Here is a 27,618-nt window from a genome sequence, read left to right on the forward strand (position 1 = left end):
CAAAATTACAGGGAGGAGTGTATGGAATCTTTCCAGTGAAGATGGAGAGGACTTCCAGTTAGATACCAGTAAAATCGAGGAGCTATTTGGACAGAGGGAGAATGATACCCTGAGGCGACAGAGCAGCCGATACAGCTTGCGGGCCAGCTCTCCACTTGTTCATGACACTGACAAGGTGAGTCCCTTCCTTACTCTCTTGTAATAATTTTGGTGTCTTATTGATTATTCTGAAACTGCATTGTGAGTTGCAGGAAAATAACCTTCTCCCCAGTGCTGATCACCAGCATTCCAGCAGGGAAGAGATGGGTAATGTCCAGAGATAATTCTACAAGTAAATGATTCAAAATTGACATATGTATGCAATGTACAAAAATCTCAAAGCTGAAAATTGAATAATGAATTGAATGGTTGTGGTAAGTAGGGAATAACAATGTTTGAGGGGAGAAAGAGAACAGTAGGAAAGATGTTAAAGAAGGGGGGGGGCAGCCACCAAAAGGAAAATGTGACCTATCTGAGAGTAACCTAGATGGGGAGAAGAAACCGTCAAGAATGTGCTTTAACAGCTAAAATAGGAAAATAAAAAAAAAAAAAAAGCATACTACAGGAAACTGGTGACTGGGTTTCTCTAACTCAGTCTTAAAAGAACCAATACAAACAGTTAATGAAACAGTGGCATTTTGTAAATTCTTGAAAGACCCTCAAGGAATAGGAGTAGGAGTTGAATTGAAGCCAAAGAAGCAACAATGCCAGATCTCTTTCCTCTAGTGAATGCATGAGGCAAGCCTGAAAAAAAATGATTCCTGAACCTGATGGTTGTAAACATGCTGTAACTGCAATAGTTGGCCATTTCTTCAAGACTCCCACAGAGTAGCAGCCAGTCGTAGCAACGGTGTAGACAGAGTCTGTGAGATTATGTGGTAGTTCCATGTGAGATTTCCAGAAGAGATGTGTAGAAGGCTAACTAGGCACAATTTTGATTTATTTATTTATATTTTATTTTCTGTTTGGTAGTAAGGTAGTTGGACTATTAGAAAGATACTTTTTAGGTTGCAGGCTCAGAGGCAGTAAATAGTGCAAGTAAACTTACACTGTACACTTAAGATATGATAGTTAGATTTACATAGTTGAAGAAAATTATAATTTGTTATAAATTATTATACAGTTTTTATGTAGTAGAATGTTATATAATTTTTGTGCATTTCTAATAAAGTTGCATATTTACATTACCTTTTTAAACAAATCTTTATTAAATTGTCATTTGTACATAGGTGATCATATATTTATATAAATGAAAACAAGCTATTTTGACATAATTTTAGTTGAAACGTTATACATCACTTATAATCTATCCAATCACTGTCAGTCAAATATTACGTACTTCATTCAAATCCTGCCTTCTTTCAAGCCTAACTTTTCACCTGCATGTATTGTTCCCACAATTTCCATTTTTTCTATGTAATTTGCTCCTACCCTTTTCTACAGATCCCATTTCCAGTTTTCTCTGTCACAGTATTCACTACTAGTACAGTTGGTTTAGACTTTGATTTAATTTCCTAGTAATTGCTTTTATGGCAGTCACCATAATTAGACTCAGCAAGGCCTTACTATATTCTAGGCAATTCCAATTCTGTATCATAGCTAAAAAAATTTATTTCCTTAGTCATACCAATTTACTTGCGGAGTATTTCTGATGATGTAGTTTGTAGGGAATTTTTAGTCTACCAGCTCACTACAATCCCAGAAAATATGTTCCCAATTACCCCTTTCTTTTCCATCACACCTCTAACATTTGCTGTCTACCTGAGGAAAGATTCTTTGGAGTCTGCATGGGATATAAAAATACCTATCTAAATATTTCCAAGCAAAGATCCTAAATTTTCTAGACTTTGTTGCATATTTGGGAAACATACATATATCTTCTCCCCCCAGTTGTTTTTGTGAATTGCTTATCCAATCTTTTCTAACCTACTCTGACTCTGATTCTTATACTTATCATGAAATATTTTGTATGCTGTACTAATTATTTCCTTTTTAACAGCAGCTTCTGTTCTAGATTCTACCAAAAAGTCTACCAGTGCTGGTATTTCACTCAGGATCCCCATTTATTTCTTTTACCTTGGGTTTCATCAATTTACTTGGGTTGCCAAACAGTTTGGTTAAAAGAAATTGCTTTTTAAAAGTTTAAAAATTTAATTCCCTTGAATAGAAAAACTCAAATGGAAGTGAGTTAATAAAAAAAACAGATTACAGAGATGGCCCTTTAGACTAGGAAGAGAACACCGTAGTAAGAGTTAAATGGCAAAGACAAACAGTTGAGAGACTGTAAGCATTTTTAGAATTTTAAGAATTTAAGAGTTAATCATTATCTCTAAAGCATTTGCAAACAACCTACTTGAAGAGGTGCTCGGGTCAGAAAGGGATTTCTTAACTTAGTAAACTGGATTGATGCCTACTTTCACCTGTTTGTGAGAAGGCTTGTTCACCAATGACTGTTGAAAATGTGTGAGATGGTTAATACTTATATTATCCTGCGGATTACTTGGGTAGTGGGACTGTTCTCCAAATGGAGTTTTCTTTTCATTGGTGGGGGGGGGGACAGTAGCCTTAATTTATAGTTTTATTCAGTAAGGTACATAGAAGTTAAAATGGACCTTTCAGTAACTGGTAGCCAATTTACATAATGTTTTTTCCTCTGTGTCTCACATTTCACAGAAAATTTTAAAATGTCTTTACTAGATTCTGTGCAGTGATTTTGTAAAGAAAGAAATGGGATGGCTTTAGTTAGTGCTTTGCAGAGGTGGTATTGTTTCTGCATGCTGTAGCAGTTGTATACTTGTTATAAGTTTAGCAGTCCATTATTATGGGATTATTTTGAATCATGATGCCAAATCAGTATTAATTGGAAATAATTAGATGTGTAATTGATAGGGAGAACGTACAGTTTTGTAAAGTCTTACCATAAATTTAGATGTCCTTGCCTTCACTGCTGCAGTATTCTTAACAGATGTGATTCCCTGCCATGGAAGCCTGAACGTCTGGCCAGTCTGCCAAAGACTACTTGTTGCTTTTAAAAAGGTACACCGAGCATCATCCAAATTCTCCTTGTGTAGCATAGGGCATAAAGGTGATGTTCAGGCCTACCAGAACTGAATTCCCCAGTAGAAACACAGTGCAAGAAACCCAAGAGGTAACCTATGCATCCAGGAAAGCAAAAGACTAGGGCGATGGAGGGAGTGAGCGAATACTGCAGCAGTGAAAGCAAGGACATCAACTGTTATGGTAAGATACACAACTGTACTATGTCCTTGCATTCACCGCTGCAGTATTCTTAACTGATGGGAGAGTGCCAAAGCTCACTTGGTACAGAAGGGCCCCTAAAAAGCATTGAAGAACAGCACTAACAAAACCAGCCCTAACTGTAGATACCAACCAACTTGTAGTGCTTTGTAAAGATTTGCACAGAATTCCAGGTAACTGCTTCAAGAATAGAATTAGTTTCTGCGCCCTTGAAAAAAGCACACGAAGAAGCCACAGCTGTAGTAGAATGAACCTTGACTAAAGAACGAGGGCTACTGCCATGAAAAGTGTACCAAGAGGAAATAGCCTTAGAAATCGTTTGCTTGGATACATCAGTTCCCAAAGATCTAGGATGAAAAGAAGCAAATAACTCCTCAGATTTTCTAATAGCCTTGGTGTTACCCAAATAAACCCCGAGTTGCATATGCACGTCCAAAGTAAGCAGCTCCCTCTTGCTGTTAGATTGTGGACTGGGGAAAAAAGTATGTAGATTAATAGACTGATTTAGCGGTTGCTCATTAACCACCTTAGGCTTAAAAGAAGGGTTAGTGTGCAAGGACACCCTGTCAGCATGAAAGACCAAAAAAGGAGAGCAAGCCATAAGGGTCTGCAACTTGGACACCTGTCTGGCAGAAGTAAAAGCTAACCAAAGAGCAGTCTTCCTGGAACAGTGTAGCAAGGAAACTGAATCAGCAGACTCAAAAGGAGCCTGAGTTAACTTCTCCAAAACAAAATTAAAATCACAGGGAGGAAGAACAGGCTTCCTGGGAGTTCTAATATTTAAGGACGCTTCTAAGAAATTGTTTAACATCAAATTTGGAATCTAAAGGAGGAGAAAAAGGCAGACAAGCAGAGATAGCTGATAAATGGGCCTTAATATAAGAATAGGCCAAACCAGCATTGAGCAACCTGCACAAGTAAGAGCAAACCAAAGGAATATCCACAGTAAAGTGGGTCCAAGTTACAAGAGAGACAATTAATAGAAAACTTCTTCCATTTGGGTAAGTAAGATTTCCTAGTAGTAGGTTCCTGGCTTCCTGCAGGACTTGCAGTATGTCCTCAGAAAATTGTGTCTGTGAGGAATCAAAATCTTATCACCCACACTGTCAGCTGAAGCACGTACAAGTGAGGATTCATGAGAGATCTCTTGTCTTGTGATTAGATCCACCCTGGGAAGTAACTTGTGGTGAGTGCCCCTGGCTAGATGCAGAAGTAGAGGGAACCAGTGCTGTTACTGCCAAAAGGGAGTTGGCAACAAGATTTTTAGGAGTGTCCTATTGAGTCTTGAACAGTCATTTCGGAATAAGAGAAAGGGGAGGGAGTGCATAAGGAAACATCCCCTTTCAAGAAAATGAGAAAGCATCCACTTTCCACACCAGACGACCTGGGACTCTGGCACAAAACAGTGGAAGTTGTCTGTTCAGAGGGGAAGCAAAACGATCCACATGAGGAGAATCCCACTGGGTGGATAATGTCCAGAAACACATCCCTGTGAAGCATCCATTCATGGAACTGCATTAAAGACCTGCTCAGAGTGTCTGCCACAGTGTTTTGACCAGAGAGGATATAAACTGCCTGAAGAGTCACTTGATACTTGACAGCAAGATCCCATACCAGAAGCGCCAACTGGCAAAGAAGGCAAGATCTCGTTTCTCACTGTTTGTTGATGTACCACATCACTATGGTATTGTCTGTGAACACGTTGAGAGGCCCTGGAGAGAGAGGATGAATGGTTGAAGAGCCAGCAAAAGAGCTGTCATCTCTTTGACACTGATCTCCTTCTGCTGACGAGGTGACCAGAATCTCTTTCTACTTTTAATGAGCCAAATGTCGCCCTCCATCCTGGAGTGCAAAGTTGGCATAATGGTTAATAATGGTTAAGGTGTTTATCTTACAGACACAAGGTGGGTTTGATTTTCACATGGGTTAATTGGCTAGGCTTAAAATGGCCCACAAGGGCAGTTAGCCTAGTATGAGCTGTGAGATTTAATTTCTGGCTCACAAACCGGGTTCACATTATCAAAGTGGGTGACTCCAGATCATCCAGCAGACCTGTTAACCAGCGGGGTGCCACAGGGGTCAGTGCTGGGCCCCCTACTGTTTGGTATATACCTCTCCAGAAGTTCATGTCAAAACTAAGAGGTTGTGGCTGACCAAGTTTACAGACTTCTGCAAGCTAAGTGCAGTCATTGAATCCCCGAATTATGTCTGTACACTCCAGGAGGGTCTCATGCAGACCAGCTACTGGTGTAGTAGTCATGGTCTCAAACTGAATGCAGAGAAATGTATCATCATGCCCTTCGGCACAATCAGTGTCCCTTCACTCTATCAAATGCACAATACCCTAAGTACCCATGAATTGATAAAGGATCTGGGATCACAAGTTGACTGCAACCATAACTTTGACCACCATGTGTCTACTGTAATAAGGAAAGCTTTCTATGTAGCACACTTTATTAGTAAAGGGATCACGTCGAGAGCAAGAGAGGTTATAACCCCTCTATACTCGGCACTTATCCTTGCCATAATTGAGTATAATGTACCATACAAAGCACCTGCAGCAACTGGAAAGACCTCAGAGGTTTCTAACAAAGGTCATCAAGGGGCTCTAGTATGTGCCTTACACATACCAACTAAAGTCCCTGTCACTATACTCCATATCGTATAGACTTCTTAGGGGAGATTTATGCCTGGCCTACCGAGCAATCAAGACCCAAACCTAATGAACTTGCTGCATATCTGTAAATCAAATGGGACTAGGGTTTACCCATTCCAGGGACCTAAATATGGCCTGCAACTTAAATAGACATGCTGGAGTGACAGGTTTATCTCCCAGGGACTGCTGCATCTTTGAAACAGGCCATCAGTTCTTGTGAAACAGAACACCTCTGTGACACTGTTCAAGAGGAACATGGACGAGTGGATGGGGCACAATAAATTCTTACTGGGGATAGCATCCACTGCCCTCTTGGGCATGGGCAGTCATCACTAAATGCAATCTTGGATTTTGACTAGCATTGCTGTGGCATTACATTCGGATGAAACAGTTCGGCTTAAAATGACCTCCGAGTCAATAGTCTAGTAATCTCCTATGACTCTATGATCTGAAGCATCAATGAGCAATTCCTGAGAGGGAAGAGGGGGTGAAAATGGATCCCTGGATTCGGAGACAACTGCTGAATATACCAGAATTGTTCATGTCTGAGACTAGGAAGAAGAGAAACTTACAAAGTCTAGAGGATGTACATGTTGGAGTCACACTGACTTAAGAAACTTTCTCATGTAAAGTTTGGCCAGAGGGAGCATTTCAATGGTGGATGCCATGAAACCCAGAGCTCGCAGAAATTCCCTGGTGGTAATGGAAGCCAGAGGAAGAAAGAATGTGAAAGAAAGAAATGAGAGTTTAAGGCTTTTGGAGGGGGCAGGGCTGCAAGCATTGGCACCATCTGAATCCTGCAATCCAAGAAAATAGGATTCTGAGGAGAAGTCTGAGAAGACTTTTTGAAATTTATAGTGAACCCCAGGCTCTGAAAAAGGGAAATGGCAAAATGAAGATTTTTCAAAAGGGTCTTTGGAGAGGATGCCTGAATCAGCAGGTCATCTAAGTAAGGAAATATTTGGATCCCTCGAAACCTGCAAAAAGCAATCACAGGAGCAAGTCATTTGGTGAACACCCATGGGGCAGTAGAAAGGCCAAAAGGCAAAGGAGACAACTGAAAATGCCAGAAAGCAACAGAGCAATGCAAGAACTTCCTGAAAAGATGATGGATCGGAATATGGAGATAAGCATCCTAGAGATACAGAGGCACCATATAGGCCTGAGGGAGCAAGAGAGGAAACAAAATCTGAAGGGACAGCATCTGAAAGGAAGGCACTTTTAGGTAAGTGTTTAGATGACAGAGGTCTAGAATAGGTCTCCAAATGCCCTCTTTTTTGGACACGAGAAACCATCTGGAGTAGAGCCCTTTCCCCCTTAGGACGCACGCACCTCTTGACTAGTAGCCTGAGTCAAGAGATTTTGAAGAACCTCTGTAGAAAAAGGAAAATAGGAGGAGGCTGAGCAATGTCCATAAAAGGGCTACTGGATTTCCAAACAATGAAGTACCCCTGACATAATTGACAGAACCCAAGACCTTTGAGTGACCTAAGCCAAACCAGAAGAGAGAGAAGTGCAAAGAGAGAGAGAAATGCAGCTGGGAAGATATGGATGGTCATACACCACCTGGTTTGTCCAGAAAGGAAAGCCATGGAGTCCCTGAAAACTGAGGAGCCTTAACAGGAAGAGCCCTTTTGCCACTCTTGCCTACCTTTAGTAGGGCAGGAATTGACTACGAACAAAGGAAGGCATAGTGGGGTAGTTTCTCTAAAATTAATGCACAGGGGAAAAAAACACTTACGCTCTGTAAGGCCTTACCCTTATCTTGCAGGGAATTAAACAAACTAGCAGCAGCTTCCCCAAACAAAAGTTTAGAATCCAGAGTGGCATCCATCAACTTAGCTTTATTATCATCGGGTAGAGGTTGGAGTCTAAGCCAAGAATACCTCTTCATCATTGAACCAAAAACAGCAGCCCTAGAAGAGGCATCTGCTGCATCATAACTACATTTAATAGAATGGCAAATAATATGATAGGAAGTCCCAAGCAAGGAAATAACAGAAGTTTTACCCTCGGAGTCTGGAAATCAGAAATAAGTTGACAGCCAAGAGCCAACTCCATACCTAGATATATGGTTTTGATAATGAATAACCAGAAAAGCTAGGGTAGCAGAAGTGTAAACCTCCTTACCCATCCTTTCCATAGTTCTGCTAGCCTTGTCAGAAGGCAACAACTAGGGAGAAGGAAATAATTGAGATGGCTTATCAGAGAGTACAGACACAACAGAGGGATCAGCAGCAGGACATTTATAGAGGAAAGAACAATCCTCCGGCATCCTCTAAAGCCTGTCTGGCTTCTTGGGAGCAGGGGGCAGAGAATCAGGTGATTGAGAGGAATTGGAAAACACAACCAACAAAGCAGCCAAAACAGGAGGAATAGCCACAGGCTTGGGGAATTCCAACTGCAACAGCTCTATTGTACCTCTTATGGATATCAGAGAACTGAGCACAATCCCACTTAAAAAAAAAAAAAAAAAAAAAAAATCCTCCTATAGAGTGTAACCCCCCCCCCCCCCCAAAAGGAAATTTCCTCAAAAGGAACATCTGGACTAATAGATTACTCCTCCAATGCATAGCCTAAAGAAGAAGGAATTTGAGTAAGTCAAGAAATTATCAGACTCTGACTCATCCTGAGAAGAATCCTGTTCTCTCTCTAGGCCTTTTAAGAGGAGTAGAGGACCAAGGAAGAGCAAGAAATGAAACCCCTTGAGGAGGCTTTAAGGTCATTAATGCAGCTGAGAACCATAGTAGGAACATCTTCCCCAACCAAACACCGAGGAACTCCCCTAGGCCATTTGGAAAAACTCAACTGTGGTTCCCCCTGAGCATCAGAAATGGATGCCTGCAAAGCCTCTTTAGACGTGCTGCCAGCCGGACCCTCACCGGCTTCTGACCCGGTCATGGCAGAAAAATCCGACAACACAGCCCAGCGAGCCTCCAGGTTTATAATAACCTCCAGGAGAAATACCTGGCAGAGGCTAGACACTGGAAGATTCCGGTTATACCTTTTTCACCTTCTTCCCTAACAACTGACCTTTGGGGCTGGAGATTCTTCCACTGTATGTTTAGCGAGAAGCGTAAGATGCTGGTTCTCGAGATACAAGGAAAGGGAATAAAGTCACTGCAAAGTGTTTTCGGAACAAATGTCTGACACAGAGCAAGACGTGTGGTCATGAGGAGCTCCTAGACTAAAAGACACTTATTGTGGCGGTCTTTATGGGGAATCTGTCTCCTGTACTGGCAGTTCCTGGATGACATTAACCCCAAGGAGCACAAAAAAAGTAAGAAAAAAAATCAACAATGGGGCACTTATCTGCAACTGCAAGAGAAGTCAGCAAACCGGTGTAGTAAGTCAGTGGAGAATGAAAAGGCATTCAACTGGCAGAAAACAGATGCAGGTAAACAGACCGGTAAAAAGTTAAGTTCAGACTGGCGGCAAAGAAGTTTTTCTTCATGTTTCACTGTTGCAGTCATCACACTTGGGTTATCTGCCTGCAAGTAGCCCTCAGTTGGCCAGAATACCAGAGTCTTGGGATTTCTGCATCTGATGTGGTCATGAGCCCCGTATCTAGTTCAGTGCCGATTTTAAAAGTGACACGCTGTGAGGGCTCCTAACCCACTGGTAAGAAAGAAGGTGAGATTGGACTACATAACATCAAATGCTTAGAATGGCTGAAGACCTTATTACTCTAATTTGGGGAAGCCAGCCTTCCCCTGCCAAAAGACAAATAATTGAATTTCCTTCTGATTCTACAGACCAGGAGTCTGATGACTCTGACCCTTCTGATTACCAGGACATAACCTTATCTACCTATGAGGATTCATATGCAGAGGAATCCATTCCCTCTGACTCCCCTCTAGAGGATTTCTCTTTTGGTGAAACCTTGCACACCTTAAGAGCATTTCCATCCTCAGTCCAAAAAGAGACTCGGGTAATTTTTAGATTTGCCTCTGCACAGGCCTCTAGCTGTATCTCCTGTCCTGGATATTGTAGACTGTCTTCTTGAGTCCAGTCTTACTCCTGACACCTTACCACCAGCTCCTAGAAAACCTGACAGGTACTACAGAGTACCGGATTGTCATAAATTTCTCTAAGAATCCTACTACGGATCCGGGTCCATTTCCCAGGGACCTAAAGGCATTAAGGCTACTACAGCCAAAAACCCTACCCCTTCAGACAGGGATTCTAGAGCTTTAGACAGATGGGGGTAAGAAGGTATATACCTCTAACTCTTGCCATCAGGGCTTTGAATTGCCAGTTTCGCATGTTGAAGTACCAGCAACATATTATGGAACTAATTAAACAAAAAATGATGTTGCTTTCAGATTGTGCAGAAAATAAAGATTTACAAGAGTTAATGCATTCTGCAAACAAGTTAGTAAACGTACTTTGCAATGTGGGTTTGATGCCTTAGAAGCATCTTGCAGGGCTGCTGTCACTGGGTCTGTACTGAGAAGGCATGCTTGTCTAAAAGAACAAGTCTTGCCTGACCATGTCAAAGCAAAATTACTAGGAGCGTTTGTTTGGCACAAAAGCAGAAGTTCTTAAAAAGATGGAAGAAAAAGCTAAATCTATGCAAACAGTCAAAGATTTCTTACAGGTGCAGCCACCTAGATTCAGTAGGCATTGGCCTTCAAAAAAAAACTGGTCCTTTCCAGTACCTCTCAGGCCTTCTCAGTCCAAACCCAGGGGAAACAGACCACCAAGACTACAGGCTCAGGGTATGCAGAGATCTAAACAATGGAGTGTTTCCACCTCAAAACAAGGGAGTGGTAATCCACCCCCTTATGGAAAAAGTTCACAATGGCTTTCCAATTATCCTTCCCAGCCATGCCCAAATACTTGCGCCCCTAGGAGGAAAACTTACCCTTCATGCAAAAAACTGTATGTCCATTACTCAGGACCGATGGGTTCTAAACATTGTGTCCCAGGGATACAGATTCTACTTCCACTCACTGCCAACACCAAGCTGGTTGCCAGACCTTCCTCCAAAACAGTGGGCAGAGGCTCAAAAGTAAGTACTTCCCCTTCTCCATATCAGGGCTATTATTCAACCTGTTCCAGTAGAACAAAGGGAACAGGGTTTCTATTCCAGACCGTTCCTGGTGCACAGAAAAGAGATCTCTTGGTGCCCTATCCTGGATCCATCAATTCTCAACACCTTTCTGGTGGTCCCAAAATTCAAAATGCTTACACTGCAACAGCTTCTTCCTATGCTAGCCAAGGATGCCTGGTTAGCCACCCTAGACTTAAAAGAAGCTTATCTGCACATCCCCATAAGGGAGTCTTGCAGGAAATTTCTACATTTCAGGGCAAGCTCTATGCACATCCCCATAAGGGAGTCTTGCAGGAAATTTCTACATTTCAGGGCAAGCTCTATGCACTATCAGTTCTCTGCACTTCCCTTTGGCTTCTCTACTGCGCCCAGAGTACTCACAAAATGCCTGGCTCCAGCCATTGCATTATATAGGCAGAGAAATATTCAAATCTACCCATACTTGGATGATCGCCTGATTCAGGCGGACAGTCAGGAATTGCTACTTCAGCACCTAGCATTTGTAAAAATACTTCTAACTTCACTGGGATACACCAACGGAAAGAAATAACAACTGGTACCCAGCCAACAAATTGTAATCCTGGGAGCAAGCTTGACCACAACTTCCCAGATGGCATTCCTCACTCCAGAAAAGCAGGTCCATCTAACAAACTATTTCAAACTACTGGCCAACAAAACCCAGCTATCTGTAAGGAAAATACTGCAAGCCCTGGGGTTCATGGCCTCATGCATTCTGCTAATTTCATATGCAAGACTGCATATGAGGAAACTTCAGTGATATTTAAAAAGTCTCTGGTTTCAACATTCTCATGACCTGGAAGCAGTGATTCCTATCATACCTTGTCTAAGGGCAGAGTTCCTTTGGTGGGCAGAAGCATGCAACCACAACGAGGGACTTGCTTTCATTCAACCCCTCGCCACCCAAACCCTGACAACAGATGCATCAGACTATGCATGGGGGGCTCACATGGCAGGCAAATGCATTCAAGGCAAATGGAGCCCAGAACAAATTCCCCTGCATAGCAATCAAAAAGAGATGCTAGCTGTGCAGAATGCCGGGGCGGCTGCAGTGGTGCAGCGGTTGGCATTGCTGCCTCACAGCAAGAGGTTCTCCGGTTCGATTCTCGGCTGGGGTGCCTTCTGTGTTGAGTCGGCATGTCCTCCCTGTGGTCGCGTCGGTTTCCTCCTACATCCCAAAGACATGCTGTAGGTTGATTGGACACTCTAAACTGGCCCTAGGTGTGTGCGTGTCTTTGCTTTCCACGAAAGGTTGGGCGTTGGGCTGGCAACTCGACACCGTAAAAACTCCGCTGCCAATCATGAGCGGACAGGTGATCTGCTGTGGCGCCCCCTAACCGGGAAAAGCCGAAAGAAGAAGCTGTGCAGAATGCTCTGACAGTCTTCAAATACCTTATCCTTCCAGGACAGCTCCTGATAGACATACAACACCACAGTTTGTGGTACATAAACAAGCAGGGCAGGTCTCATTCTTACCCACTCTGCAGGTTAGCCATGGCTCTGTGGAACACAGCCTTGAGCATCCAAGTGCATCTACAAGCTCGATTCCTGCCAGGCAAGCAAAATTCACTGGCAGACTTAAGCAGAAATCTACTGGACCCTCACGAGTGGAAACTGGAACCCAACTCATTCAAACTTCTAACCCAGAGGTGGGGAACTCCAGAGGTGAACCTTTTTGCCTCCCCCCAAAACCACCAATTGAACACATTTTGCAGCAGGAACCCTCACAGCAGAGCCTGGAAGGTGGGCACCCTATCCTTTTACATGGGAAAACCTCTCAATTTATGCCTTTCCTCCTCTGCCGCTCCTCTCACAAGTACTACTCAAGATCAAACAAGACAGTCCAAGGGCAATCCTTATTGTGCCAGACTGGCCATGCCAGCACTGATACCCACTCCTACGCAGTCTGACAGCAGTGCCACCCTGGCACCTACATTAGCCACCTTCCTTGCTGTCTCAGCAGGAGGGACAGATTTTGCATCTACAGCTGCAAACCCTAAATCTTGCAGCCTGGCTTATTCCATGAATACACCACCAGTATTCCTCAGCAAACAGGTGCTGGATGTCATCCTTGAGACCAGAAGGGCTAGTACTAGGAAATCCTATGCTGAAAAGTGGAAAAGATATTGTTCTTGGAGTCTGTCTCAAGGTAAGGACACAGCTGTGCCCAACTTGCCTCAAATCCTTGATTACCTAGCATAGCTGCTCCACAGAGGCCTTTCCGTCTCATCCATTGATTCATACCTCTGCCATCTCAGCTCATTATAATACTGAGCCTCTTCTCTTTTATCACCCTCTCATCAAGCAGGTCCTGAGAGGACAATTTAACTAGCTAGCCCCCAGGAGAGCTCCAACCCCAGCGTGGGACCTTAACTTTGTACTGTAAAAGCTCGCACTTCGCCCTTTTGAACCTGCTGCTTCAGCAGAGTTAAAAATCCTCTCTTCGAAAACAGCCTTACTTCTAGCTATTACTTCAGCAAGAAGAGTGTTTGAGTTACAGGCTCTAATGGCAGTGGAGCCCTTCATTATTTTCCATGCTGACAGGGTTTCCCTCAGGACTAACCCTTCCTTTATGCCCAAGGTGGTATCCAGTGTGGCTTTAAACCAATCCATCCATTTGTCAACCTTTTTCCCTAATCCTCAGAATAGAGGGGAAAGGATCCTGCACTCCTTGGACGTGCACAGACAGCTCAGGTTCTACCTTGACAGGACTAAGCCTTTCAGAAAATCTGACCAGCTACTAGTCAGCTTTGCTACAGGGACAGAGAGGGCAAGGCCATTTTGAAGCAAACCATTTCCAAATGGATAGCACACTGCATTCATTTCTGCTACAAGCACCATGGAAAAACCTACCCCCCTGGGGAATCAGAACTCATTCCACTCGCACTACTTTAACCTCTACAGCATTTCTCAGGGGGGTCCCCACCAGGGACATCCTGGAAGCTGCAACCTGGAGTTCTGTACACATCTTCACCAAGCATGATCACTTACCTATTTTTTCTAAATCCAGAGCTGGATTTGCTACAGCAGTCTTGCAAGGCCTGCTAGCCAGCTCCAACACTCTTGACTGCCTCCACCCTTCCTCAGCTTTGGGAATCAACCCAAGTGTGATGACTGCAACAGTGAAACATGAATAACATAGTACAGTTGTGTACACTTACCATAAATGTAGATGTTCGCATGTATTCACTGTTGCAGTCCTGGTTTCCCTTCCTCCAGCCCCCTGACTTTCTCTCTCAATTTTTCCTATCCTCTTTATGGCCATCTTTTTTATAGCAGGGGTATTTACTTTTTACTGGCGGTGTTCCACACCGTGTAATAGCTTCCTATTTTGGGGGCTCCTGACATCTAGGGCAAGAAAAACTGATGTAATGGCATTGGCTGCATGTTTTATACCCCTGACAAACTGACGACATAGAAGAGGTGACAGCATCTGACGCACAAATCCTAAGACTCTGGTATTCTGGCCGACTGACTCCTACCTGCAGGCAGATAACCCAAGTGTGATGACTGCAACAGTGAATGCACTCTAACATCTACATTTATGGTAAGTGTACACAACTGTACTTTCTGACTTTGGTAGGCCTCAACATCACCTTTATGTCCTATGCTATGCAAGGAGCGTTTGGGTGATGTTTAGCATACCTTTAGCAGCAAGTAGTCTTTGATAGACTGGCCCAGACGTTCGATCTTCCACAGCAGGGAATACCATCTATTAAGAATATAGCAGTAGTGAATGTTATCAATCAACCTGAATGCCATCTTTCTTGTCTCTCTCTTTCCCCCACTTCTACTCTTTCAACTAACCTACATCTTTTAATCATCTCCTGTTAATACCTCATCCTTGCCTATATACCGTTATCTCAATCTCTCCACTCTTATTACATTTCTAGTTGTTTTCTTGATTTATTTCTACTTAAAACCCTTCCACCTCCTATTTTCTGTTCTGAAGCTGTATGCATTAGCACTGTTCATGCATCTCCAGGTACTACATCTAAGCATGTCTTTGACTTGTGTACAGTTAACTTCTAAAATATATGATGAGTGTGTTTGCTGTTTGTTTCAATGTTACCTGCAAAGTTATGTCTAAAATCTCTCTCTCTTTATCTGTTTAATTGTCAAAATGTATTTTATGATGGGCTTTTTTCCAGGGCCTCCGCTTAAAATGGGAGTTGTGCCCAAATGGACATTACCAGTAAACAAAAAAACAGTAAATAAGCAGAAAGATGGCTTCCTGTCCCACACCCTGAAAGTACTGCTGCATTAATCAGATTAAGGATGTGAGTTACTAACAAATTTCATCATGTATTGCTGTGTGAGAGTCCCATAGTTTCCACTCATATAATACAAAAACAGGTAGTGCTCCCAGGTCATCCACAAAAATAGGCACTTGTGTATAGCAGGTCTAAAAGTTAACAAATTAGAAATGAGCTAAATGCATATTCTGTTCAGTTGATCTTTACCTAAAGTCTCCATGCAGGAGTATGGCCCTTAGTGCCACTTTATAAATTTGCTGCTGCTGTTGGTTTGCCATCATTCAGATGACTGCCATTATCTTCTTTTCAATCAGCTACTCCTCTGTATACATTTCTGCTCATCCCATGCCCTCTTGAATCCATCCACACCCCTCTTTCTCATTTTGGCACATGGAGGTCAGGTTGTCGTATGTGAATTCCAGCTTCACCACTTATTACTATAATCCATTCCATTTGTGCACATTCCTCACTGTGAAAAAGCACTTTGAAAGACCAGTTAGTAATTTTAATCTGCTGCCTGTGTGCCATCCTATGTACAGTTTTCTCCCCATGTCCTTCCTGTTCAGAATGGCCCCAAGCATCTCCCTGGCAGGATCTTATGCACCAGATCTTTCATGACTCTCATCTTTGGTAAGAAGAGCCTTAACTCTTTCATTGTCTAGTCATATCTCTCCCCCCTTCATCCTAAGCTTTGCTCTAGTGTCTTAACTTTTGGACTTCTTACAGCAGCCTGATGTCTCTTCCTTGTGTGGCCTAGGTGTAGGTCTGAGCTGGGACCTGTAGATTGAATTATTATTTGATTTTGTATCTCTCTCACCCTGAGGGTGCACACAACTAGTGTCAGCTGCTGCTGTTCCTTCCCCATGATCTTGGTGGACCAGACCTGCTATGATAAAGCCCCATGACCCTTTTTCTGCTCTGTTGCTATTGTTTGCACTCTCCCCAATATTTCACATACTGGTTACTATAGACATTGCATTGATTTGCATTTAACTGCACTGAACCTCAACTGCTATTTTTCTGTCTTTATCGGATAGTCATTCCAACTCTTCCTAGGTCCATGTCACCAAAAAAAAAAACTGTACTGCTGCCTGATCTTTTGGAACCAAGGCTTGGCCCATGCAGTACTCCATCAGTTATTTTACTGGTTTCTGAAATTGTCCCTCTTACAACAATCCTCTTTGTCCTAATGACCATGCAGCAATGTACTTTTGCAGCCTTGAACCTATCTGTAACCACACGCGTGCACACGCACGCGCACACACACACTTTTCCTTTTAGACACATTTGTGCAGGACTTAGCTAGAGGCCTGGTCGAAGTTTAGGCAGACCACAGCTGCTGGTACTCCACTGTCAATTTTACCTGTAACCCAGTAATAAAACTGTATTAGGCTTGACTGGAAGCTCCTCCTGACCAAGAACCCATGTTGGTTGCTCACCTGGAGATTGTTGCTGATGAGAAATTGCTACCACCCTTCCCTCAGGATTTTCCCCATCGACTTTCATTGCCATTGCTATTAATCTTAACAGGTCTGCAGTTCCTCAGATTTTCTGTTATACTGGCTTCTGCCCGCCCCATTCCTGCTTTGGTGTTCTTTCTTTTGACTTCCCATCTGATGTCATCCTCATAATAAAATTGATACTTTTTCTCCATCTCTCCCTCCTCTGTCATTTCTGGACAACCTGTACCTAAGCAACTCCCATGTTCCACCTATTCTAGTCTTTTACTTGTGTTTCTGTGACATCAGTATTGCCAGCCCCCCCTTTTACATAACTGATTGCAACTCCCCGTCTTTCTATCCAAACACCTTGCATTGCATAGTAATACTACTCAGCTAAACTCTGAACCATTCTTTCCCAAAATTAGTAAGAACATTTTGGAATGGTTTGGCACACTTTTTTTTTTTAATCCAGAATAAAAGCCTACCTAAAGGGTTTGTCCTTTCTCTTCTTGCCAGGTAAATGCCATTTGTTTGTGGTGGTCATTTCTGCATTGCAACTTTATCATTTTTTATTTATTGTCAATGAACAGTATTTGCCTGACTTTTTGCCTTTCTTTTTTTTTTTTTTTTTTTTTTTTTTAAAGAATGTAAAGTTAATCTGTCTCCATTTAGTAGTGTATTATAAAGGTTTCGCTTTGTAATTCAAAGACTACGCTAGTGAAAGTACCCACCTTAAAAACGTATTATGATTGGTAGTACTCCCTGTTTCCTTTTCTGACACAGATATTGCATCATCTGTGCTCCTTTTGATTTGCTGTGATTTTCTGTATTTTAACAGAGTGCATTAGAAATTTTAAAATAGTTGTGACCACTTAGTTTAACCTCATTGAAATTCCTATTTTGGAAAGGTTTTTTTTCTCCTAACCAGACAGGGTAATAGCAGCTTTCAGACAGTAAATGTATAGGTTAAAAAAACCTTGAAACAGTATGGTCAGACTGAAGGTAGAGATGATTCAATACTAACCTATTCTAAATTCAAAGCCGAAGTAGGAGCAATTTGAAAGAGCTTCAGCTTCCAGTCGTATTTTCCTGTTTTTCCATTTTTTCCAGACCTGCCCTGTAGCTTTGCTAATCCTTATCATAACAGTGTACCACCCAGAGATGGTTGTCTGACATATGACATTATCTGGGATGCAGCTGGAAGTGGTAGTTAAGGAGCATGTATGACACATTCACTTCCTGACGCCCATCAAGTCAAAATAGTAACCAGGCTTCATTAAAATAATAAAGGTAGTTATTTTTGGACTGTTGATGTCAGACGTCTGATGTCCTGTACCAGTCTAGTGGCAAGCCTATTAGCTTATGTGAGTTATGCAGCTGTGCAGTACTTCATACATTTTACAAGATATCAGAAGTCCTTCCTATCTTGTCCATAGCATTTGTGTCTGTGTGTCTGTGGATACATACATACTAACTAATGCAGATTTTTATTCTAAAGTCCCCCTTCACCAACACAGGTGAGTAATGGACTTATGACCTTCGGTAGGTAATTTGTTTGCCCAGGTGTTGCAGCTTCACATCACTGTGCTATGTAGGCGTGGTCAGACTTTCCATGAACTAATTTCCTGTTGTCTGTTTCTAAATCTCCCACCACCACTTAGTAATCTGCATCTTTTCCTGATGATGTGAGAGTAATGTCTCTCATCACCTTTGTTTTCTAGTGTACATTTCTAATTCTTCTATCCTTTCCTCCTATGCATTTATTCTTTCGTGCATTCTTTTTGTCACATCTGGTCTCAGTAGACCTTTTCAAGAAAGAGATCCAGCAAGTTAAATTAGATGAGCTGTTAGTACAGTGGTATATTGCTTAAATGTACATGTTCAGGCTAACACCTGTTTGCACAAGTGACAGCTTTACTGCACATTTTCCAGTTATGCATTTTTTAACAAAATACTTACTTGGACTTGGTACATGCAGGATTGCAGGGGTTGTAACAGATATCAGTTTAGGTGAAACATTTATATTTATATACATATATATATATATATATATATATATATATATATATATATATATAATTTGTATAATAGATACATTTTTGAATGTGCATTAAACATGGTATAGTTTCACATGTAAAAATAAAAGGCTAATAATGTACATTCTCTAACCAAGTAACCAAATAAAAGAACATTTGCAATAGAGGAAAAGTTGATAATTTCATAATTTTTATTTAACCAGTGTCCTTCTGTTGATATGGATTCCAGGAATGAGCCAAGTATTCAATCAGTGAGTGTTTGTTAATCTCTTCTTTTAATTATAAAAGTTTGTTTTTGTATGATGGTATAAAAACAGTTGTGTAGAAGATGTAATCAATGTGAGGGAATGATATTACTGGTAGTGTACTTGTCTGTGAGATAGTGAAGGAATACATTTTGAATTATATGAATATGGAAGAGTGAAGTGGATGATTGTAGTAAAAGGAAACCTAATGAGATGACTATGCATGAATAAACATTGTCATCCAAAAACTGGGAAGAATTTACAAGCTACAAAACTATATTGAGGGACCTAAATCCATCTTTTCCACCTACCTATGCACACACAACAATTTCTGTATGCAGTAATGACCTGTCATGCACATTTGAAAACAGTGCAGTGACAAAAAAAGTACATAGTCTGAGCAACACTACAGTACCTGGTTGTACAACATCCCTGCACAGACTATAGTTCATCAAAAATCTTAAAGATCTATCTGTATAGCTCCCATAACCATTCTGTTGACTATGTAACCAGTCAGAGATTGCAGCATAATGAAATACGCACATGTATACTGTCCTACATGTACGGAAATGTCAGACTTTTAGAGGGCAAAGCATTTACAGTAAATTTGCATGTCTAGTGGCTGGTTATTTTCCCATGTGCGCTGTTTTCCAGGGAAATATTCTAGAGTCCAAAATTATTTGCCTGGAAGCAACTGTAAGAGAGCACGTAAAACATATTTAGACTCCGTAAATAAAAGTCCTTCTATCAGAACCAGTCTGCTGTTATAGCAGCCAGACTACAACAATCCTATATAGTTAAAAGCATGCAAGATAGCAGAACAGGATCCCAGATGATGATTAAAGTCAAGAAAATGAAGGGTAGTGACCACTGCATTAGCATACCAAGGACATTATAAGATGAAGCAACAAAAAATGGAAAATATGACTGTTGGAATTCTCCTTGGAACGGTTTCCCATCTTTTGTAAAATAACTGTACTTGAATAAGTGACCCTTTCTGCAACTCCAAATCTTCAAGAATGCTATTTGTAAGTGAAATATGTGGCATTTTTCCTGTTACTCATATCACTATTGGGATACAAATTTGAAAAAAAAGAAAGCTTAGATGTGCAGTTTTTTTGCGATGGAGGAAAGTTATGATCACAGTGGTATTCTACAGCCAGTCTTGAAGGGGAAGGTTGCTTAGGTGAGGATAGAGTTTGACCCTGAGCATAAAAAGCTGTTACATTTGCAGATTTCTCTCTCTAAAATTGCTGCTGAATGTTCTCTTTGTTTATTTGATTGGTCGTTTGAGAATCGACAAGCTATCTGAAAACTGGAATCCTTCATATAGGTTGCATATGTATTTCAAAATATAGTTTCACAATGTAATAGGAGAAACCGAGACTACCTCACTTTCACTGAAATATGTTAAGGTTTCCCTGAAAAGTCTCTGCGTGCTTTCCCAGCAGGCAAAAACAATTCTGGTAGCTTTTGACACTAGTACTAGACTAAGAAAGCAGTACCATTGCAGAAATATTTGATTTTATGGTACTTTTATTTTGTGTTGTCCTGGAAGTTGAGTATCTCACTCTTCAGACCTCACTCTTAAGGGAGATTCTACATGAGATGCCTCATTCAGACCTCAAATTTGAATTTTCTAGTAAAATGGAGGGTGCGGGGTATTTTGTGACTGAAGTGCTAGTTTTGCATGCATGTGTTCTGTATTCCACACTATACCTTTGAATGTGTAATCAGTCCAGTCTAATGTTTGTAGTATGAAGTCTCTGTTGTTGCATTTTACTAACTCTGAAGTCTGACATTAAAACTCCTAATTGATATCCTAGGTTGGTAGTACACATATGTACAAACATTTCATCTCCTGCAGTATGGTAAACTTCTGACAAAAAGCTACTGCACATTTTTGCTGAGCCAACATCTGTGAAAGCAAGCTTATTTTGTTGTGTATGTTTCATCAGTAACAGTATAAGATGACTTTGTGTGAGTATCTTTCTAAAACTTTTACTGGAAAGTTACAAAAGATTTCTGAGCATTCAACTAATGTACTTCAGTGTGAAGGAAATCACTTAATTATATGTATCTAATTTGCTTTGCCCACTAGTAACATATTACAGTTTTGCTATATAAAAAAAAATCAGTATTATAGGGTACACAATGTTTGAAACCTGAAAGGATTTGTAGAACATCTAGAAATGGTTGATCTGACCACTATGTACAGCCCTGTTTTGAGGCATTTTATATATATATATATATATATATATATATATATATATATATATATATATATATATTTATCTAAAACTAACTAAACTGGTTTCTGATATTGGCATGTATGTGTGTCAAATGTTTTGCAAAAAAGAAATATGGTTAAAATTATTTTTATTTCATAACTATATTACAAATCTTCATGCCCACTAAACTGAGTATTCAGAAAAAACAAACATTCTTAAAAATTTGAGGGTCCTACTGTAATACCAGTTTTTGTGGCATCACCAAACAGAGCTCGGTAGTATGACCTCATTGACTTGTGGGTATCTCTGCCACCTAGAACAGATGTCCAGCTATCATGTCAGTTGACTGTTTACATGAGAAGTATTGCTGAACCGGGGGGGGGGGGGATAATAAGGTGTCCGGTCAATATTCTTGCTATATACCTTGCACAATAGTTATACAAAGATGCTTTTAAAAAGAAATAGAACAAGGAAATGCTTTGGAAATCAGCTGTAGTGGAGCACTCCTAAAATGATTTTTTTTCCCTATGTTTCTGGCTGGACTTTACTAATTTTAAACAATTTCTATACATAATTCTACTGGTTTAAGTAATTTCTATAGATAAGGGAAGAAAATAAACTTGGATCATGCTTGAGGGGGAATGTAAGTGCTTCTGAATATGGAGCATGGGCTGTGAAAGAGGAGTGGGCCAGTGTCAGAAGGGAACCTACAAATAGTGAGCAGTCAGGTGAAATGGGCTAAGCATTTGTAAGTGTTGCTAGTTGCGTGATTTAGTTCATCATTGGTAAGATAGCTGAAAAATTGGTGACTAAATTAGAAAAAAGACATTGCGGAGTATGTCATTCATCTAATAAAGGGCTTTGAGTTTGGATTTGTAAATCAATATACAGGATTGCCATAGTGAAGTATTCAAGGCACTGCATTGCATAAATAATTTCAAACTGGGAGCCTGAGGTGTAGGGACTCTTGGCATCTCACCTCTGCTTTAATTTGTAGGGAAGCAGCTAGCTGGCATACCTATTCTCTTCTGCAAACTATACCATTGTATGCTGCCCAGAGAAAGTATCTGGAGTCAGTTAAAAAGATGTGTACTCTCTGCCTGAACATTATGTATACTGAATGACCTCCATACTGAAATGAAAGACAACAGAAAAAAGCAGATGAACATGGAGTTTAATAATGAACAAGCCATGCAGCTGTATGCAACATGATAGAGGTGTGTGCGCGCGCAGCTGTCTGTATCTGTGCCTCCAAAGAGAGAGAGAGAGGTTTACTAAAATCTACATGTGTTTATTTGCATTACTGTTAGCTTGCTAGCTTCAATATCCCAGCCTTGGAATACTCTTTTAGGTTGGAATGAGTTATGAAAACTTCTTATTGCTAAAGTATGTGAAAAGTATGCTGGTGCAACTCTAAGGGACCAAATTAAAGGAACCAGAAGAGGCTACAGTGTGAAGCCATGCTATTTAATGGTGTTTCTTTTTCCTTTTTTTCAGGTGCTTTTGTTGGATGCAAAGAGAAGCATGAATCTGGGGATCTTTCTCAAGCAGTTCAGAAGGTTAGTATGTAAAATAGACTATGATGATGGATCACTGGCTTAGTACAGTTTTGTCCGAGATCATCCTTTAAGTGGTTATCAAAGTTGTAGATCCATGATCACTACCAACGATCCATAAGCGTTTGAGAAATGTACTTTTGGAGTGTCCCATAGATGGAATAGGGTCAAGTAGTTTGTAAGTAGCACTAGACTGCACATCCACTAGACAGCTGTTTGGGACTGTCCCAAACAGCTTACCAGTCATATAAGATCTAATTCTGGCACGGCTGGGGGGGGGGGGGTGCACACACACAGATGTGTACAAAATTGTAGTGAAGGAATGGTCTCTGTCTTGGAGAGAGAGAAAATGTAATTGCTTCCCCGTAGTAAACAAACCATGTGCAATCCTATCTAAGAACAGCGTAAGTTGTAGGAGAGCAATGGCTGAAGATTTTCCAAATACATAGAAAAGAAGGCAAGTGGAGGGGTTTTGATTGCTTAATGGGCAAGCTTGGATGCAAGTGAGAGAGAGAGAGAGTACCATAAACTGTACAATAGTTTTTAAAGGAAGTCACCACAAAATGTTAAATGTATCTTGCTTGATGAATCCATCTTACTGGCATGTCTAAAGCAGGCTCCTTTTCATTTGCACTAAAGCTGTGAGATCATTCTGATAGTAAACTCTGTCAAAAAAAAAAAAAAAACAACAAAGAAAAAAAACTAAGTGAAAATCTCACTTGAGGAAATACTTCCATTTGAATACCATTGCTTACACTTAACTTGGAGAGTAATTGTCCTTGCACAGCTGCTGTTTTAAATTGATAGATTTTTCATTTGTATTTCAAATCCTGTAGAGTGTTTACACTGGCTTTTGTGACAAATCGCAATAGAACTATTTTTTTTTAATCAGAGTGATTGACAAGAAGTTTATAGCGGAGTCAGAAAGATATTTACCCAGTAGGTAGCACACATGGATGTTCTTCATGTTTCACTGTTGCAGTCATCACACTTGGGTTATCCTGCCAGTGGTAGCCCTCGGTTGGCCCGAATACCAAAGGCTTAGTATTTCAATGTCGGTTGCTGTTGCTTCAGTACTGACGTCAGGTCGTTGGGTATAAAAAGAGGCAGCCAATGCCATTACATCAGTCTTTCTTGCCGAGGAGCCTGAAGCAGAAGCAGTTCACACGAGTGCCAGTCGGCCGCTATCTGAGATTTTGTTTCCGAAACAAAATCATCTTGAAGTCTTCTAAAGCTAAGTAACCCCATTGGGGGATCCTTTTTTCTTGCTCTGACCGATGTCAGAAAAAGTTAGCAACTGTCTCGCCTGTGGAAAGCAAATACCACACCGAGATTTCCATTCTTACTGTGTCACCTGTTTAGACCCAGACCACAACATACTTCGCGGTCGGTTTTGTGCTTTGTTCAACGCCCGAACTATTAGTCATCAGGCCCTTATTGTAGCTGAATACTTTCATTCTCGATCTCCGTATTCTGAAATGGCTTTGGTAAGCCAACTACTGATCTTCCAAAAAAAGTAAGGATAAAGACAGAGACACACCGCACAGGTCCAAAACTACTGATGACGTTTCCGTTAAGCTAGTTGCCAGTTTGCTGGTACTCAGTGAGGCACTTTAGCAACCCCTGGATTCGCAGACCGCTACCGAGACCCATTCGGAGTCCGGTATGCCGTGAGACTCTTCTTTGACTACGGAACCTGTGGATGTCTCTACCTTGGATGGGTCCGGAGCTGCTTTGCAGGCACCGGCTTCTGAGGAAGCTCTTCGCACTACCGATATTTGACACAAAATGATGACTTCTTTCTAAAACTACCGAGTTTCTAAGGCCAAGAGTATGAGCTACCCCTAAAAAACCAACGACCCAATCTCTAGTGCCTGCTTCCTTGCCACAATCTCAGATGCTTAAAATGGCAGAAGACCTGATCATGCTGATCAGGGGAAGACCGCCTTCCCCTGCTAAAAGAAAGAGACTTGCCCTGAGCAACTTTATCTGACCAAGAGTCCGACGACTCTGAGGTTTCTCACTATGAAGACATGCCCTTATCTGCCTATGAGGATTCAGATGCAGAGGAATCCGTTCCTTCTGCCTCCCCTCCAAAGGATTTTTCTTTTGGTGAAACCCTGTGTACTTTGAGAGAGAGAGTTTCCATTGGGAATGCCAGGATTATCCTCAGCCCAAAAAGAGACTCAGGGAAATTTTAGATCTACCACAGCACAGACCCTTGGCTATCCCTTCTGTTCTGGATGTTGTGGATGATGTCTTTATGGAATCCAGTCGAACTCCTGATAGTTTACCCCCCTGCTCCAAGGAAACCTGACCGGTACTACAGAGTCCCTGACTCGCACAAATTTCTCTTCAAAATTCCTACTGCTGACCCAGAGGTCATCTCCCAAGGACCTAAAGGAATAAAAGCAACTACAGCTAAGAATCCACCCCCTCTGACAGTGATTCCTGAGCTTTAGACAGATGGGGTAAAAAATTTAATTTTCAGTTCCACATGCTGAAATTCCAGCAACATACTATGGAACGTATTAAGCAAAAATTATCTACCTTTCCTGACTGTGCAGAAAACAAAGAATTACAGGCGCTTATGCATTCTGCAAGCCAAGTCAGCAAGCATACCCTGCAATGTGGGTTTGACGCCCTAGAAGCATCTTGAATGGCAGCAGTCACAGGTTCTATACTTAGAAGGTATGCCTGGCTTAAGGAGAAGACCTTGCCAGACCATGTCAAATCAAAATTATTGTACGCTCCTTTGCACAAGGACAATCTGTTTGGCAGCAAAGAATTGGTTTTAAAAAAGATGGAAAAAAAGGCTAACTCTATGCAAACAGTCAAAGATTTTTTGCAAGTGCAACCTCCAAGATTTAGTAGGCATTGCCCCTCAAAACATTGGTCCTTTCCAGCACCTCCAGCAATGGAGTACCTCCACTTCTAAAGCAGGGAGTGCTAAGCCACCCCCTTATGGAAAGAATTTACAATGACTTCTCAACTCCACCCCTCACCGCTGTCCAATTGCTCGTGTCCCTAGGAGGAAAACTTGCCCACCTTGCAAAAAACTGGACCTCCATCACCAACTATAAATGGGTCCTCAACATAGAATGCCAGGGGTACAAATTTTTACTTCCACATGCTGCCAACCCCAAAAGGGTTCCCAGACCTTCCTCCAGACCAGTGGGCAAAGACACAAAACCAAGTTCAGTCCCTGCTCTCCATAAGGGCAATTCAGCCTGTTCCTGTAGAACAGATAGGCCAAGGTTTTTATTCCAAACTTTTCCTGGTACCCAGAAAAGAGGGGACCTGGCGCCCAATCTTAGATCTATCTATTCTAAACACCTTCCTGGTGGTACCAAAATTCAGAATGCTCTCCCTACAGCAGATGTTCATCGTGTTTCACTGTTGCAGTCATTACACTTGGGTTATCCGCCGGCAGGCTACCCGCAGTCGGCCCGAGTTCCAAAGTCTTGGTCCGGCGTCGGTTGCTGTCGCCTCTTCCCTGACGTCAGTGCGCCAGGGGTATAAAAGATGCATCCGACACCATTTTCTTCAGTCTTTCTTGCCGCGCGGTGCCCGAAGCAAAAGCAGTTCGCAAGTGCCAGTCGGCCGACTCCTGAGATTTTCGAAATTGAGTTTCAGAACCAAAGTCTTCAATAAAGCTAAGTACCCCATTGGGAAAACTTTTTCTTGCTCCAAACCAATGTCAGTAAAAGTTAATAATTGTATTTCTTGTGGGAAGCAAATACCTCATAAGGACTTTCACTCTTACTGTATTCCTTGCCTAGGCCATGACCACGATGTTACTAGTTGTCGGTTTTGTGCTAGATTCAAGAAACGCACTATAAAACGTCGTTTTGATTTTGCTTTACATTATTTTGGCCAAAGGTTTAATTACATAATGCTGTCGGAACAACCGACGACCGGAATTTATAAAAAACGCAAAGACAAAGAAAAGGACAGGCATCTGAGGTCCAAAACCGACTACGAAGCCTCTTCTAGGCCCGTCGCCGGTTCTCAGTGAGGCGCTTTCGCAGCCTCTGACACCCGCTACCGCAGAGCCACAGGCCGTATCTGACAGCCACGTGGAGACACCGAGGCCTGTGGAAACTCAAGGTATTGGGCCTACGGAAACTATTCCCTCAGATGGCTCCGGAGCCGCTGAGCAGGCATCGGCTTCTGAGGGTGTTTTCAGACCTTCACAGCTTACAATTAAGCCCACTACAACAGCCAAGGCAAAGTTAAAAACACCATTGAAGACAAGGAAACAAGTACAGCATTCTACTGAACAGTCATCCATGCCAAAGAAACAGATGCTTAAAATGGCCGAAGACCTAATTACTTTAATCAGGGGTTCCCATCCCCCTCCTGACAAAAGGCCTAGGCAAGACACCGAGTATGATTCCTCTGATCAGGTTTCCATTTCCTCTGATTCTTATTATGATCAGGGCTATTCTCTCCCTCCCTCCCTATGAGGACTCTGATGCTGAAGAGTCCATTCGTTCAGCCTCACCGCCTGAGGATTATTCTTTTGGAGAAACCCTGCACACCATGAGGGAGCATTTCCATTGGGAGAGCCAGGATTATTCAGAATCCAAAAAAAGGCTCAGAGACTTTCTTTTATTGCCTCAGCACAGGCCCCTAGCTGTTCCCCCTGTGCTTGATATTGTTGATGATGTTTTCTCTGAAACCAGTCTGACTCCCGATTCTTTACCCCCTGCACCAGTCAAGCCAGACAGGTACTACAGGGTCCCTGACTCTCATAAATTTCTCTACAAAAACCCTGCTGCAGATCCAGAAACAATTTCTCAGGGTCCTAAAGGGGTTAAGG

The 27,618-nt window shown here is 41.7% G+C and overlaps 1 protein-coding gene across 5 annotated transcripts in view; it reads left to right on the forward strand.

The window, feature by feature from the left end:
• The window catches only part of LOC122789418 (protein diaphanous homolog 1-like), a 320,618-nt gene that overhangs the window by 80,324 nt on the left and 212,676 nt on the right, over nt 1-27,618 (forward strand). For all 5 annotated transcript variants that reach the window (XM_044056861.1, XM_044056860.1, XM_044056858.1 and 2 more), the window contains exons 2-3: nt 1-175; nt 22,735-22,796. The exon at nt 1-175 is cut by the window's left edge and continues 484 nt beyond it. In XM_044056861.1, the coding sequence (XP_043912796.1) occupies nt 1-175; nt 22,735-22,796 (237 nt within the window). The remainder of the gene's footprint in view (nt 176-22,734; nt 22,797-27,618) is intronic.

Source organism: Protopterus annectens, chromosome 14.part0 (genome assembly GCF_019279795.1).
Source record: "Protopterus annectens isolate FY-2018-M chromosome 14.part0, PAN1.0, whole genome shotgun sequence".
In the NCBI taxonomy this organism is placed as follows: Eukaryota; Metazoa; Chordata; order Ceratodontiformes; family Protopteridae; genus Protopterus; species Protopterus annectens.